At 42.8% G+C, this 13977-nt stretch overlaps 1 protein-coding gene across 2 annotated transcripts in view; it reads right to left on the bottom strand.

Moving 5' to 3' along the window:
• Positions 1-1166: 1166 nt before the first annotated feature.
• The window catches only part of LOC141092378 (protein-glutamine gamma-glutamyltransferase 5-like), a 70929-nt gene continuing 58118 nt past the window's right edge, over positions 1167-13977 (bottom strand). For both annotated transcript variants that reach the window (XM_073578484.1, XM_073578482.1), the window contains exons 11-14: positions 13356-13664; positions 5306-5466; positions 4594-4727; positions 1167-1641 (exon numbers count right to left, since the gene is read on the bottom strand). In XM_073578484.1, coding sequence (XP_073434585.1) covers positions 1467-1641; positions 4594-4727; positions 5306-5466; positions 13356-13664 — 779 coding nt within the window. In that variant the 3' untranslated portion in view covers positions 1167-1466. The remainder of the gene's footprint in view (positions 1642-4593; positions 4728-5305; positions 5467-13355; positions 13665-13977) is intronic.

Below are 13977 nucleotides of genomic sequence, written 5' to 3'. Positions count from 1 at the left end.
TGAGACATAGAAACCAAGAAATGTGTTCTGGATGGTAGTATGGATTCCCGTAAGAGGATCTAATTTGCTTTTGTAAAAATGTTATGACAAAAATGATTCTGGTGTTGACCTTTTCATCTTTTGCTTTTATGTGATGCTTTATATTTACCCACTACTCGGACAACCCCTTCTCAATCCCTGTGTTTCCTCCCAGTGAAATAACACATACTCACCTCCGGTTCAATGTTGTTCCAGCAGTTTAGACACTGACTTTCCCAGGGATCACTCGACATTATTATAAACAATCCCTACAGCCAACCAGTGGCTGCTTCAGTCTCCCCACCCTAGGAGAAATCATATACAACTGGAGGAAGTGAAATATTACCACCTCTGGATGTGACGCAGCCAATGGTGGGGAGAGGAAGCAGCACTCATTGGCCCCAGGGATTGCATGACATTATGCAATCTGTCCGATTGCACAGCCCTACTCTGGTCTGGTCATCTTCTTCTGTCTGGTCACCAGTGCAGTCTCTTCACTGGCATCCTAAGCACTTCTGGCACGGACAAGATCTCATGATATCATGGAGTGATGCACATGAAGATGTCGCAAGAGTTCTGGTCTTTTAAAAGGCATGTCCACTACTTCTCTCATGGACTAGGCCCAATACTGTGGAGGTGCTGTAGATACCTTTTTATTGACCACACTGGTGACTGGACAGAAGAAGACTACTGCAGTACCAGAGTAAAGCTGTTTGACTAAACAGGTTAGGGCTGAGTGAACATAATAATGCAAATTCAATTCACATCAAATAAATTCAATGCAAATTGAAGATCTCAGGTCAACTTGCATAAATCGGTAAAAGAAGGTGAGCAAATTTGTCAAATTTTGCAAAAGTCCTTCGAAGTCTTCCAATTTCCTAAGGCTCCTTAAAACTTATGGTGGTATGGAGCTATACTACATTACCTACAGAGTAGGTGTACTTACTTGTTAAGTCCCTGTTTGGACTCTTTGATAATGCCCTGCCAGGCTGTATGCACCAGACATTCACTGAACTTGATGATGATGCCAGTATGTAGTGCTTTGACAATATCTACAGTAGGGTCATAGTTCTTTCTTCATAACTTGTTTACCTCTGTCCCATCCAAGTTACTTTAACTGACCTCACATAGTAATATAAGGAGCAAAATCACCTCCAACATTATTTATTTCATATTTTTGTGATACAGTAAAACAAAACACAGAAAGACTCAAACCCAAATCCCACTAGAACCTCTAGAAACAAATCAAAACCTAAAAAAAAGTGACAAAGAACGAAGACGTATCGGCCTACACTTCTCTAGTAACATTCAGTGATTTTACAATATCGTTTCAATCCATTAGTAAAAAAAAACAAAAACAATCAATATAATACAAATGTTTCTGCTTCCCAACTTCAACCCCATTTTATATAAAATCAGAATATAAAAGTAGTAACATTGTTCAGTTATTAGAAGTTGGGCAGATTGACTCTTCGAGATGATGAAACTTCAATATCCAGATTTTCTCTGATGTATTTGATCTTGTCACTGGTAAAAAGCACTTGTAGAATCTTCTTCCCTTTTTTGTATGGAATCAAATCAACATGGATTGTAAGTCCGTTTCCAGGCTTCAAGGATCCCAAACTGTAAAATAGAATATAGGGTGAAATTTTCAAAGCAAAATTGCACCAAAACGCAACAAAGTACCGTATGTTGTAGACACTGTGGCCTAAAATTAATACCTTCTTTAATATAAAAAATCCTGACAGGCATCTTCTCATGCAATGTCATGAGAGCGGCGCACCTCCCAAAGCGAAAGTGAGAGCACTTTACCACTACTTTAGTTCAAATGATTTATGTATGCATTACAGACATAAGGTGAATAAGTGAAATGTGTCCATACCTAATGAGTTGCCAAAGGTGTGTATAAAGCTGGCAGCAATGCTGTAGAGAATACGTTCTTGAGGTTGAGAAGGTAGTCCTATCAAATCATAGAAGAGGAACCACCTCCGTATCGAAGGAGACAGAGACTGTTGATTAACTCTCAAGAATTTGGATCCAGCGTAGGAAGAAGAGCTATTGTCCAACTTTTCAACCCATGTAATGGTCTTTTTCAAGGATTTCTGCCTTAGAAGGTGGATGAGGATCGGTTCTTCATCCACCCACATGCCAATTGTCCTTGAAAAAGACCACTATAAAGGTCGAAACGTTGGCCGATATCTGTTCTTCCTGTACTGGATCTAAATAAATTTATAGATTCTTGAGCAAGAATCAACAGACTCTGACTCCTTCGGTGCTGAGGATGCTCGTCTGTAATATTGAGTTGCACAATTAGACACAGGCACAAAGAGATATTAAGTTGAATCATCATAGTGGTTCAATTCTCCCTTGGCGGGATCAGCTTGCCAGTTACATGCTGTAATGAGGCACAGAGCTTGATGGTTACATACAAGGTTGTTACAGATAACGGTAGGAAAAGTCTCTTGTGTTTTATAGCAGGTGATTGTCACTAGGAGCAGACCTAGCCCAACAGCTTTGAACTCAAAGCAACATAACCCACTTTGAACTATATATATATTATTATATATTTATATAGCGCCATTTACTCCATGGCGCTTTACATGTGAAAAGGGGAAATATAGACAAGTACAATAAACATGCGTAAGACAAGGGACACACAAGTACAGAAGGAGAGAGGACCCTGCCCGCGAGGGCTCACAGTCTACAGGGGATGGGTGAGGATACACTAGGAGAGGGTAGAGCTGGTTGTGCGGTGGTTCAGTAGACTGAGGATCATTGCAGGCTGTAGGCTTGTAGGAACCGGTGGGTCTTCAGGTTCTTCATGAAAGTTTCCGTTGTTGGTGAGAGGCTGATATGTTGGGGTAGAGAGTTCCAGAGTACGGGGGAAGCACAGGAGAAGTCTTGTATGCGGTTGTGGGAAGAAGAGATAAAGGGGGAGTAGAGGAGATCTTGAGAGGATCGAAGGTTGTGTGCGGGTAAGTACTGGGAGACCATGTCACAGATGTATGGAGGAGACATGTTGTAGATGGCTTTGTATGTTATGGTTAGGGTTTTGAACTGGAGCCTCTGGGCAATAGGAAGCCAGTGAAGGGCCTGGCATAGGGGGGAGGCTCGGAAATAGCGGGGAGACAGGTGGATTAGTCGGGCAGCAGAGTGTAGGATGGACTGGAGCGGTGCCAGAGTGCTAGAGGGGATGCCAGAGAGTAGGAGGTTGCAGTAGTCGAGCTGGGAGATGATAAGTGCATGCACTAGTGTTTTTGCGGTTTCATGGTTGAGGAATGCGCGGAGCCGGGAAATATTTTTGAGTTTGAGGCAGCAGGAGGAGGCAAGGGCTTGGATATGTGGTTTGAAAGAGACGACAGAGTCGAGGATCATCCTAAGGCACCGAGCGTGTGGGATTGGGGAAAGCGAGCAGCCACTGACAATGATGGTTAGGTCTGGTGGAAGGGTAGAGTGAGATGGGGGGAAGATGATGAATTCTGTTTTGTCCATGTTCAGGTTGAGAAAGCGAGCAGAAAAGAAAGATGAAATAGCAGACAGACATTGTGGGATTTTGGTCAGTGAGGTGAGGTCAGGTCCAGATAGGTAGATCTGCGTATCGGTGATACTGCAATCCGTGGGATTCTATGAGCTGTCGCAGGCCGAATATATATATATATTTTTTATGTTTGGCACACTGGTATGTTGATGTTAGGAAATATAAAGTTATATAGGGAATTAACCACAGAACTATAACATGATAAGTGAAAAATTTATGACAATACTGAAAATGACTTGTCTCAGTCCTCCAGTACGTTATCCACCTTAGTGTTCAGAGTAGAAATACAGCAAGGCGCGCAAAGCAAGTTATGGGACAATGACGCCAGAAGTCCTTTTCTGCACTCACTCACACATATCACTCACCGGTTCATTTACTTTAACAATGTGACCTCAGGTCCTTCAACCATAAAATAAACCTAATAAAGTAGTCTGAATTCGACATTCATATTCTGGCCCAATATAGAACAGACCACATGCTAGGCAAAGTTCTACTGTCCACACCCATGACTTCACCTGTGCCCTTAGCCAACGCGCAAATCCACCATTTGAAAGGGTGATAAATAATAGTTGTGTGCCTCTTCAAATATTCTGGAGGATAATGGAGGTTCCTGCTCAGCGATGGTAAATGGATGCAAGAACTAGACTCACAAGGAGGCAAAGAATTTGATGCTTTCAACAATTTCACAACAGGCAACAGGTCAACTGGAGCAGAGGAAGACAATTGGTATTGAGCATTTGCAACTTGTGCTGAAACTTGCAATAGTCCGCTGGCAATCTCCTCAGCAGCATCTGCTTCTTTGAGTAACAGTCTCTGTATCACTTTCTTGGCAGTTCTAGCACACACTCTTTCTGTGATTGTCAGAACACCTCTCTTTGCAGCATATTTTGCCTAGAACTTTGCCACCTACCCTTTGCAGCTAGCCAGTTATAGACCCTCACTCACTAACATCAGAGATTTGCAATGCTGATAAAGATAAAACTCTACATAGTTTACTTTGTAAATCTGTTAAAAAAACTTATTAAAACTTGACTTACTCTTTTTCTATGGTTCCCATCACCAGTCCATTGCCTTCCATAAGTAGTTCACATTTTCTCAGTTCCTCAGTCAGTGGATTGACAAATTTAATTGTAACCCTGCATGGGACCAACAGCACTGCATTTTCTGGCTTCTGTAGAGTGAATGGAATTCATGGTCAGAGAAACTATGTAACATAAAGTTGACGGTTTAAAAGTCTTTTTTAGTATGTTGCTTTTTTATGCTTCGCAAATGCTTCATCAGGGGCTTTATTCTTGCCACTTAATTTCTTACTATGCTTACCACTATTTTATGGTGTGTGCATATATTATATATAGTTACATAGGTTGAAAAAAAGACTTGGGTCCATCAAGTTCAACCTTTGTCCGCCATTTAGATTTTGTCTCTTATATTTCTGTGTCAATCCTACTGGAGAGGTTTCGCCGTTAGTTCCCTAAATCCTATAGGATTTTTTATTTATATATAATAATAGTTGAATCCTTGCCCAGTTGTAATTAATCTGATCCTTACACATTTTGGCATTATTGTTTTTTATATTTTAATTCCGGTAGAAGTGTTGGAAGAATCGATCGGAGTATAATATGTTGCTCGGAATTCAGTACTAAAACCCCCCAACCCTACTGCGTCCTTAATACATTTACTTTTCTGCATAGTAATATCCTTCAGTCTCATCTATCCAACCGAGAAAAAAAAGTCTTGTAAAATTCCTACTTCAATCTTTAGAGCTGGGGAGTCTAATGTGATTTTTCTTTCCGCTAACAGCTTCTCCTTTGTGTCCGTCAGTTCTCCCACGGCGGAGACTTTTAGGAGATTACTCTCAGTGATGCTCGTCTTGTACAGTGAATAGGGAACCAGGTAAATGGCGGAGTGCTCTGTGGGTAACAAGCGAATGCGTGCAGAGTAATTAATTATGCAATACACTTAGAGGACATTTATACAATATGGGCTAGATTTATTTTTGTAATAACACTTGTTTACGACATAAAAATTATACAAATTTTGGCTTTCAGGCGAAACATCCTGCACCTTCCTGCCATATATTTGATATATCTAAATATGTTGTAATAAGTGAACGTGTTCCCATATTAATAAAATTCCTCCAATGTAATGCTTCCTTATAAAAAAAACATGCAAAACCCAATGATTATGCAGAAAACTGATCTTATCATTAAAAAGTATCCATTAGTTTCAAAAACCTCTTTAAAAGGATTGTCAACAACTCAGACAAACCCCTTCTGAATTCTTATGTTGTAAAATAACACTTATACTCGCCTCCGGTGACGGTGCTGTCCCAGCGATGTCATTATTGGCTCTCCCGGGGATTGTGTGACATTATTATGTCACGCGATCACTGTGGCCAATCAGCGCTGGCTTCACTCTCCTCTCCTATGGACGAATCACATACATGGAAGTGAGAGAGCAGTAGGAAGTATGTGATTTGTCACGAGGCGAGGGCAATGAAGCCAGCATTGAGTGGCCACAGTGATCGCGTGACATAACAATGTCACGCAATCCCAGGGAGAGCCAATATTGACATCGCTGGGACAGCACTGACACCGAAGATGAGTATAAGTGGCATTATTTTGCAAAGGGGAAACATTGGAATTGAGAAGATATCATCCTAGTAGTGGACAATCCTCTTTAAGTTTCAAAACTTTTGCTGGCTCCAACTGTAAATCTACTAGTGAGTCATAGCGACAGTTTGCAATTCTTTTATCTGTCTTTTTCTGAGCTCATTTCTTTTGACCGCATCAAAGTTGAGTTGGACTTTGCTGAGGTCTGTGGTCATAAATCGATACAAACTCCCCGTCAAAATGAGCTCACTAGCGAATTCTCAGCTAACTCATGTACATACCCATATGGTGTTTTTAGAGTTGTTTTAAAGCAGAAAGGACACAAGTTGCAGCATTGCATTATTGTTTTATTTCATAGCATGGTCTTATATTACTTTTATGCATTACCTTCACAATACAATGTCATGTCAAGGGTCGTTTATTAATTGCTAAAACGAGACTTAATAGTTCTCAGAAAACAGTAACTTGCTGCTATTCCATTTTCGATCGAATAAAGACCTTGACTTTAGTGACCTCTATTGAATGGCCTATGTGTGCCCAGAAGCTTGGTAGATAAGAAATGAAAGAAGCCAAGAGTGCATTACCTATTAATATGTAACCTAAGAAACAATATAATTGCCAACCTTCCTAGACACAGGCAGGATGGGGGACATTACACTGGCAAGGGAACAGGATAGGGACATTATTACAGGAAGTGACACAGGATGGGGGACATTATACTGGGAAGGGGACAGGATCGGGACATTATTACAGGAAGTGACTCAGGATGGGAGACATTATACTGGGAAGGGGACAGGATAGGGACATTATTACAGGAAGTGACTCAGGATGTGGGACATTATACTGGGAAGGGGACAGGATAGGGACATTATTACAGGAAGTGACTCAGGATGGGGGACATTATACTGGGAAGGGGACAGGATAGGGACATTATTACAGAAAGTGACTCAGGATGGGAGACGTTAAACTGGGAAGGGGACAGGATAGGGACATTATTACAGGAAGTGACTCAGGATGGAGGACATTACACTGGGAAGGGGACAGGATAGGGACATTATTACAGGAAGTGACTCAGGATGGGAGACGTTATACTGGGAAGGGGGCAGGATAGGGACATTATTACAGGAAGTGACTCAGGATGGGGGACATTACAGTGGGAAGGGGACAGGATAGGGACATTATTACAGGAAGTTACTCAGGATGGGGGACATTACACTGGAAAGGGGACAGGATAGGAACATTATTACAGGAAATTACTCAGGATGAGGGACATTACACTGGGAAGGGGACAGGATAGGGACATTATTACAGTAAGTGACTCAGGATGGGGGACATTATACTGGGAAGGGGACAGGATCGGGACATTATTACAGGAAGTGACTCAGGATGTGGTACATTATACTGGGAAGGGGAGAGGATAGGGACATTATTGCAGGAAGTGACTCAGGATGGGAGACATTATACTGGGAAGGGGACAGGATAGGGACATTATTACAGGAAATGACTCAGGATGGGGGACATTATACTGGGAATGGGACAGGATAGGGACATTATTACAGGAAGTGACTCAGGATGGGAGACGTTATAGTGGGAAGGGGACAGGATAGGGACATTATTACAGGAAGTGACTCAGGATGGGAGACATTATACTGGGAAGGGAACAGGATAGGGACATTATTACAGGAAGTGAATAAGGATGGGGACATTATACTGGGAAGGGACAGGATAGGGACATTATTACAGGAAGTGACTCAGGATGGGGGACATTACACTGGGAAGGGGACGGGATAGGGACATTATTACAGAAAGTGACTCAGGAAGGGGGACATTAAACCAGGAAGGATCTGAGGATATAGCAGAACTAAACAGTCATCATTCTAGCCCAAGGGATTGCAATGGGCATTAAATATTGCAGAGAATGAATGTTTTTGCTGGGAATGAATCCAGCCTTGATGCATCTACAGCCTCATTTACATACAGATTTATAATAATAATAATAATAATAATTTTTATTTATATAGCGCCAACATATTCCGCAGCACTTTACAATTAAGCGGGGACATGTACAGACAATAAATTCAATACAAGTTAAGACAATTCAAACAGTGACATTAGGAGTGAGGTCCCTGCTCGCAAGCTTACAATCTACAAGGAAATGGGGGGACACAGTAGGTGAGAAATGCTTGTTAATTCAGGTCTGGCAATTATAATAGGGATTTTCATATAAAGCTGCATGATCCGGTCATCAGCCCGTGTGTTTAAGTGCAATAGACAAGTATCAAATGCAGTTATCATGTGCATGAAGGGTGTGGAGACAGATGAATTGTAGGGTGCAGATTCAGAATAATATTTGGAAGGAGGGAACAGGGCAAAGTTAGCTTGCTGAGTAGTTGATGTGGTAGGCTTGTTTGAAGAGATGGGTTTTCAAAGCGCGCTTGAATAGGTCAGGGCTAGGTATCAGTCTGATCGTCTGGGGAAGTGCATTCCAGAGAGCTGGAGCAGCACGAGAGAAGTCTTGGAGACGGAGGTGCGAGGTTCGGATTACGGGGGATGTTAGTCTTAGGTCATTTGTAGAACGGAGGGCACGTGTAGGGCGATAGACAGAGACGAGAGAGGAGATATAAGGCGGTGCAGAACAGTGGAGAGCTTTGTGGGTGAGAGAGATGAGTTTATACTGGACCCTGTAGCGAATAGGTAGCCAGTGTAATGACTGGCACAAGATGGAGGCATCGGTGAAGCGGCTGGACAGAAATATGACCCTGGCTGCCGCATTCAAGATGGATTGGAGAGGAGAAAGTTTGGTAAGAGGGAGACCGATCAGAAGAGAGTTGCAGTAGTCCAGACGAGAATGAATAAGAGCGACAGTAAGAGTCTTAGCAGTTTCAAAGGTGAGAAAAGGTCGGATTCTGGAGATGTTTTTAAGATGCAGGTGACAAGAGCGACTGAGTGATCGGATGTACGGAGTAAAGGAAAGTTCAGTGTGGAATATGACCCCAAGACAGCGGGCATGCTGCTTGGGAGTTATGGTTGAACCCTCCAGGGTTATTTCGATGTTAGGTAGAGTGAGGTTAGTAGAGGGGAGAAACACAAGAAGTTCAGTTTTAGAGAGATTTAGTTTCAGATAGAGGGAGGACATGATGCTAGAGACAGCAGACAGACAATCCTTGGTATTTTGAATTAGGGTAGGGGTGATGTCAGGGGAAGAAGTGTATAATTGGGTGTCATCAGCATAGAGATGATACTGGAACCCAAATCTGCTGATTGTTTGTCCAATAGGGGCAGTGTATAAAGAGAAGAGGAGGGGGCCTAGGACTGAGCCCTGCGGGACCCCGATAGTAAGGGGACGAGAAGAGGAAGAGGAGCCGGAAAAAGATACAGTGAAGGAGCGGTCAGAGAGGTAGGAGGAGAACCAGGAGAGGGCTGTGTCCTTGAGGCCTATAGAGCGGAGCATAGTGAGGAGGAGCTGGTGATCCACAGTGTCAAATGCTGCAGAGAGATCCAGGAGAATCAGCAGGGAGCAATGACCTTTCGATTTAGCTGTTATTAAATCATTAGAGACTTTAGTGAGGGCAGTTTCAGTAGAGTGTAAAGAGCGGAAACCAGATTGTAAGGGGTCGAGAAGAGAGTTATCCGAGAGATAGCGGATTAGACGGGAGTGGACCAGGCGTTCCAGGAGTTTAGAGATGAAGGGAAGGTTAGAGACAGGTCTGTAGTTAGCAGTGCAGTTCTGGTCCAGGGATGGCTTTTTAAGTAAAGGGGTTATGATGGCATGTTTAAATGAGGAGGGAAATGTACCTGAAGAAAGAGAGAGGTTAAATATTTTAGTCAGGTGAGTGGTGACCACTGGTGAGAGAGACTGCAGGAGCTGTGAAGGAATAGGGTCACTGTTGCAGGTTGTAGGCCGAGCAGAAGCGAGGAGCTTGGAAACTTCTTCTTCTGAAACAGGCTCAAAGATGTCTAGTGAGCTTGAGGTGCGGCAGGGAAGGGGATCCAGGCACTGAGGAGAGAGGGCTGAGATATCCTGATGTATGTGGTTGATTTTTTCTAGGAAATAAGTGGCCAGATCCTCACCGCTGAGGTTGGTGATGGGGGCCTGTACTTTAGGTTTCAGGAGGGAGTTTAAGGTTTCAAAAAGTCGTCTTGGGTTGTTGGATAGTGAGGTGATGAGGGTGGTGAAGTAGGATTGTTTGGCCAGATGAAGGGCAGAGTTATAGGTTTTGAGCATGAACTTATAGTGGATGAAGTCTTCTGCTAAGAGAGATTTTCTCCACTGCCGCTCTGCACACCTCGAGCAGCGCTGAAGAAAGCGTGTTTGCGTTGTGTGCCAGGGCTGCCGTTGTCTGTGTCGGGTCTTTCTGCGTATAGAAGGTGCTGCTTCATCTAGGGCATTCTTCAGTGTATTATTGAAGTGTGACAATGCTATGTCTGGACAGGAGAGGGTGGAGATGGGGGCTAAAGATGTGTGGAGATTGTCCCTAAGCTGTTGGGTATTAATGGTACGTGTATTCCGATAAGTGTGGTAAGTGGGGGTGTCCCGGGTGAGGAGACAATTCTTGACAGAGAAGGAAAGAAGGTTGTGGTCCGAGAGCGAGAGAGGCGAGTTAGTAAATTCGTGCAGCGAGCCGGGATGGGAGAAAACCAGGTCCAGAGTATTCCCGTCCTCATGTGTAGGAGAATTAGTAAACTGTGAGAGGCCGAATGAAGAAGTTAGAGAAAGAAGATGAGAGGCAGACTGGGAGAGCGGATCATTGATGGGGATGTTAAAGTCTCCCATGATGAGGGTGGGGATGTCACAGGATAGAAAGTGAGTAAGCCAGGTGGTGAAGTGGTCTAGAAACTGGCAGGAGGAGCCTGGAGGGCGATAAACAACCGCCACTCGTAAGGAGAAAGGCTTAAAGAGTCTGACGGCGTGGACTTCAAAGGAAGGAAATGTAAGTGAGGGAACCAGGGGGATGACCTGGAAAGCACATTGTGATGAAAGCAGCAAACCAACACCTCCACCCTGTCTGTTCTCAGGTCTGGGGGTATGTGAAAATTTCAGCCCACCAAACGAGAGAGCGGCAGCAGCGGTGGTGTCTGAATGCTGGATCCAGGTTTCTGTAATAGCCAGAAGGTTAAGGGAATTAGAGAGAAAAAGATCGTGAATGTAAGTCAGTTTGTTACACACAGACCGTGCATTCCAGAGAGCACATTGGAAAGTGAGAGGAGAAGGCATGCACTGAATGTTAATAAGATTAGCAGGGTTTCTATATGCAGCTGGAGGAGAGTAACGTATGCTGGTGGAGGGAGGCCCAGGGTTGGGGGAGATGTCACCTGCAGCTATTAAAAGGAGAAAAAACAGAAAAAGCAGGTGGTGGGATGATTTGTATGAACGTTTGGAGTGCTGCATGGTGGTTTTGGATGGTTTGGTGTGGGTAAGAAATATCAATAGAGCCTCAGAGTTATACATGGGAGAGGGGAAAAGGGAGGGGTGGATATGCAGAGAGTGCACAGAATGTGTAAAAGGGCAGGCGAGTTTTTAGAAAGCAGAGGTGAAGACAAAAAAGCAGCAGGTTGATATGATCAATGCATATGTAGTACGACTGACCAAGAAGCATGCGTGCATTAAAAATTTATGCACCTTACCTGTCTCCTTCCCAACTGCATTGTCTAACTGCAAAACACTTGATCCTGTTGCACTTAATATCTGTTGCACGCGTGAGCCCGCACGCGTGCTAACCCAGCCAGAGCTAAATATATATGAAATGAAATGTCTGCTAGCTTCAGCCACCAAAAGGCCACAATCAGTAATTAACCAATTAGCACAAGGCCAGAGCAGGCATTACTATGCAGGGTAAATAACTAATGCTGGACAAGGCCATCAAACAGAGAAAGGGAAAAAAAAAAAAAAAAAAAATACAAAAAAAAACAAACACCTTTCTACACTTCAAAACACAAACCAAATAGATAAAAAAAAGAAAGACCCACCACAGGAGTGATGGAATGAATTACCATAAAAATATCTGGCAATATATGATGCAGTTCACACTTGTCAGACAGCACACATGGATGATGGAATGAAATACCATAAAAATATCTGGCAATATATGATGCAGATTTATAGGAATATCCATTTGCAGCCAGAACGGTATGTGTGAATTTGTCTTTTACTCTCCCACCCAGCAATGTTATTGGTTTGGTGACACTAAATCTTCTAACAGGTATGCTTTAATGAGAATTAGTCACCAGGTTTAATATCACAGACTGCATATGTCAAATAGATCTCTGATGTGTCTGGTGTATTTACTCTGAAAATCATTGTTTGATTGACTTTAAACTGGACTAAATATTACCATTTTTCATGGATTTTCAATATTAGTACGTCAGTCTCATCAGGTCTATTTAATAATGTGTAAGCAAGGTGCAAGAGTCAATGTCAAATACTCTATAGTGGATGCAATCCAGAAAACAATTAGAAAAACAAAGTAGCAAATAAAGTGATAATCCAATAAATGTAATCATAGAACAGAATCCAAGAATGGTAGAGTTGGAAGGGACCTCCAGGGTCATTGTGTCCAACCCCCTGCTCAATGCAGGAGTCACTGAACCATCTCAGACAGGTGTCTGTCCAGCCTCTGTTTGAAGACTTCCATTGAGGGAGAACTCACCACCTCTCGTGGCAGCCTGTTCCACTCATTGATCACCCTCACTGTCAAAAAGTTTTTTATCCTATCTAATCTGTATCTTCTCCCTTTCTGTCTGATTCTATTGCCCTAATTTAGAGAAGAGTCCCAATCATAGAAGTCATTGAGGCACCTTTGGAGTAACACCACACACATCACGCAGCTCAACTGAAGCCCCTTCAGGGCTAGCCAATAGTAAAGAGCGCATTTGTCAAAATTGAAATTAGGCCAGAAAATGTCATTTCCATCAAAGTCAAACAGCATAGAGGGTGTCAGTCAAGCAGGAAAAGGCAAAAACCGAGCTGGGAATAGAGCTGGAGTGACAGAGGCTTCAAATCTACAGCCTCATTTGCATATCAATTCAAACCCTGATTTCTCAGTAACGAAGAAACGGACTGGCCATGTAAAGGTATTTCTAGACTTGTCTTTGAAAAAGCTACATGTTCCTATAAATAGTTTGGGGTGTGAAATCCTGCTGACAGATTCCCTTTAAGGATATGTATATGAGAAATAGTCAGAACTTACCTGCTTTGGGTTTCAGCTCCAAAGAATCGGATTTTTGACACACCACATTCATTTGTGCCCCGTTATTCTCTATGGCCTGAACATTGATTTTAATGTTAACTTGTTTAAATGAAGTGGTCAGATTTGTTAGGAGAGCAACGAGTTGAACATCTTGACCAAAAACAGGAGGCTCCTTCAACTTGATCCTCAAGTGTACCCCGAGTTTAGAAGGATTTGGAGCTGGATTATCATGGAGGCCATTGCTCCCAGATTTTGGCTTATTTCTCATCTCCAAGGCTTTTCTAAATACAAGTCGTTCTTTTTCCGATCCTTATAGGGAACAAAAGAAAGAGCATCTCAACACAGGTTGACAAACACTTCGGACCTCGTCACAAAGTTTTGCTCCCTCCCTCTACCAATAGCGTAAAGTAGGGACAAGCAGCAACATAGCACGGCGGAGGCTACAGAGGCGGGAGCTCTGGGGACCAAATTTTATTGAAGCACAAAATTTAGGCATAGAACTGGGGTGATAAAGTAGTTACCGTACCCGAAAAAAAGTAAAATTTAGCAATGTGGAAATATATATTTTTCAAATTGTTACATACAATGAGCAAAATAAGTATTTGATACACTGTCGATTTTG

Source organism: Dendrobates tinctorius, unplaced genomic scaffold, assembly GCF_039654945.1.
Source record: "Dendrobates tinctorius isolate UK_male_01 unplaced genomic scaffold, ASM3965494v1 ptg000059l, whole genome shotgun sequence".
NCBI classification, from domain to species: domain Eukaryota; kingdom Metazoa; phylum Chordata; class Amphibia; order Anura; family Dendrobatidae; genus Dendrobates; species Dendrobates tinctorius.
Note: the sequence above shows the minus strand (reverse complement) of the source record. Positions and strands in the feature narration are given on the sequence as shown.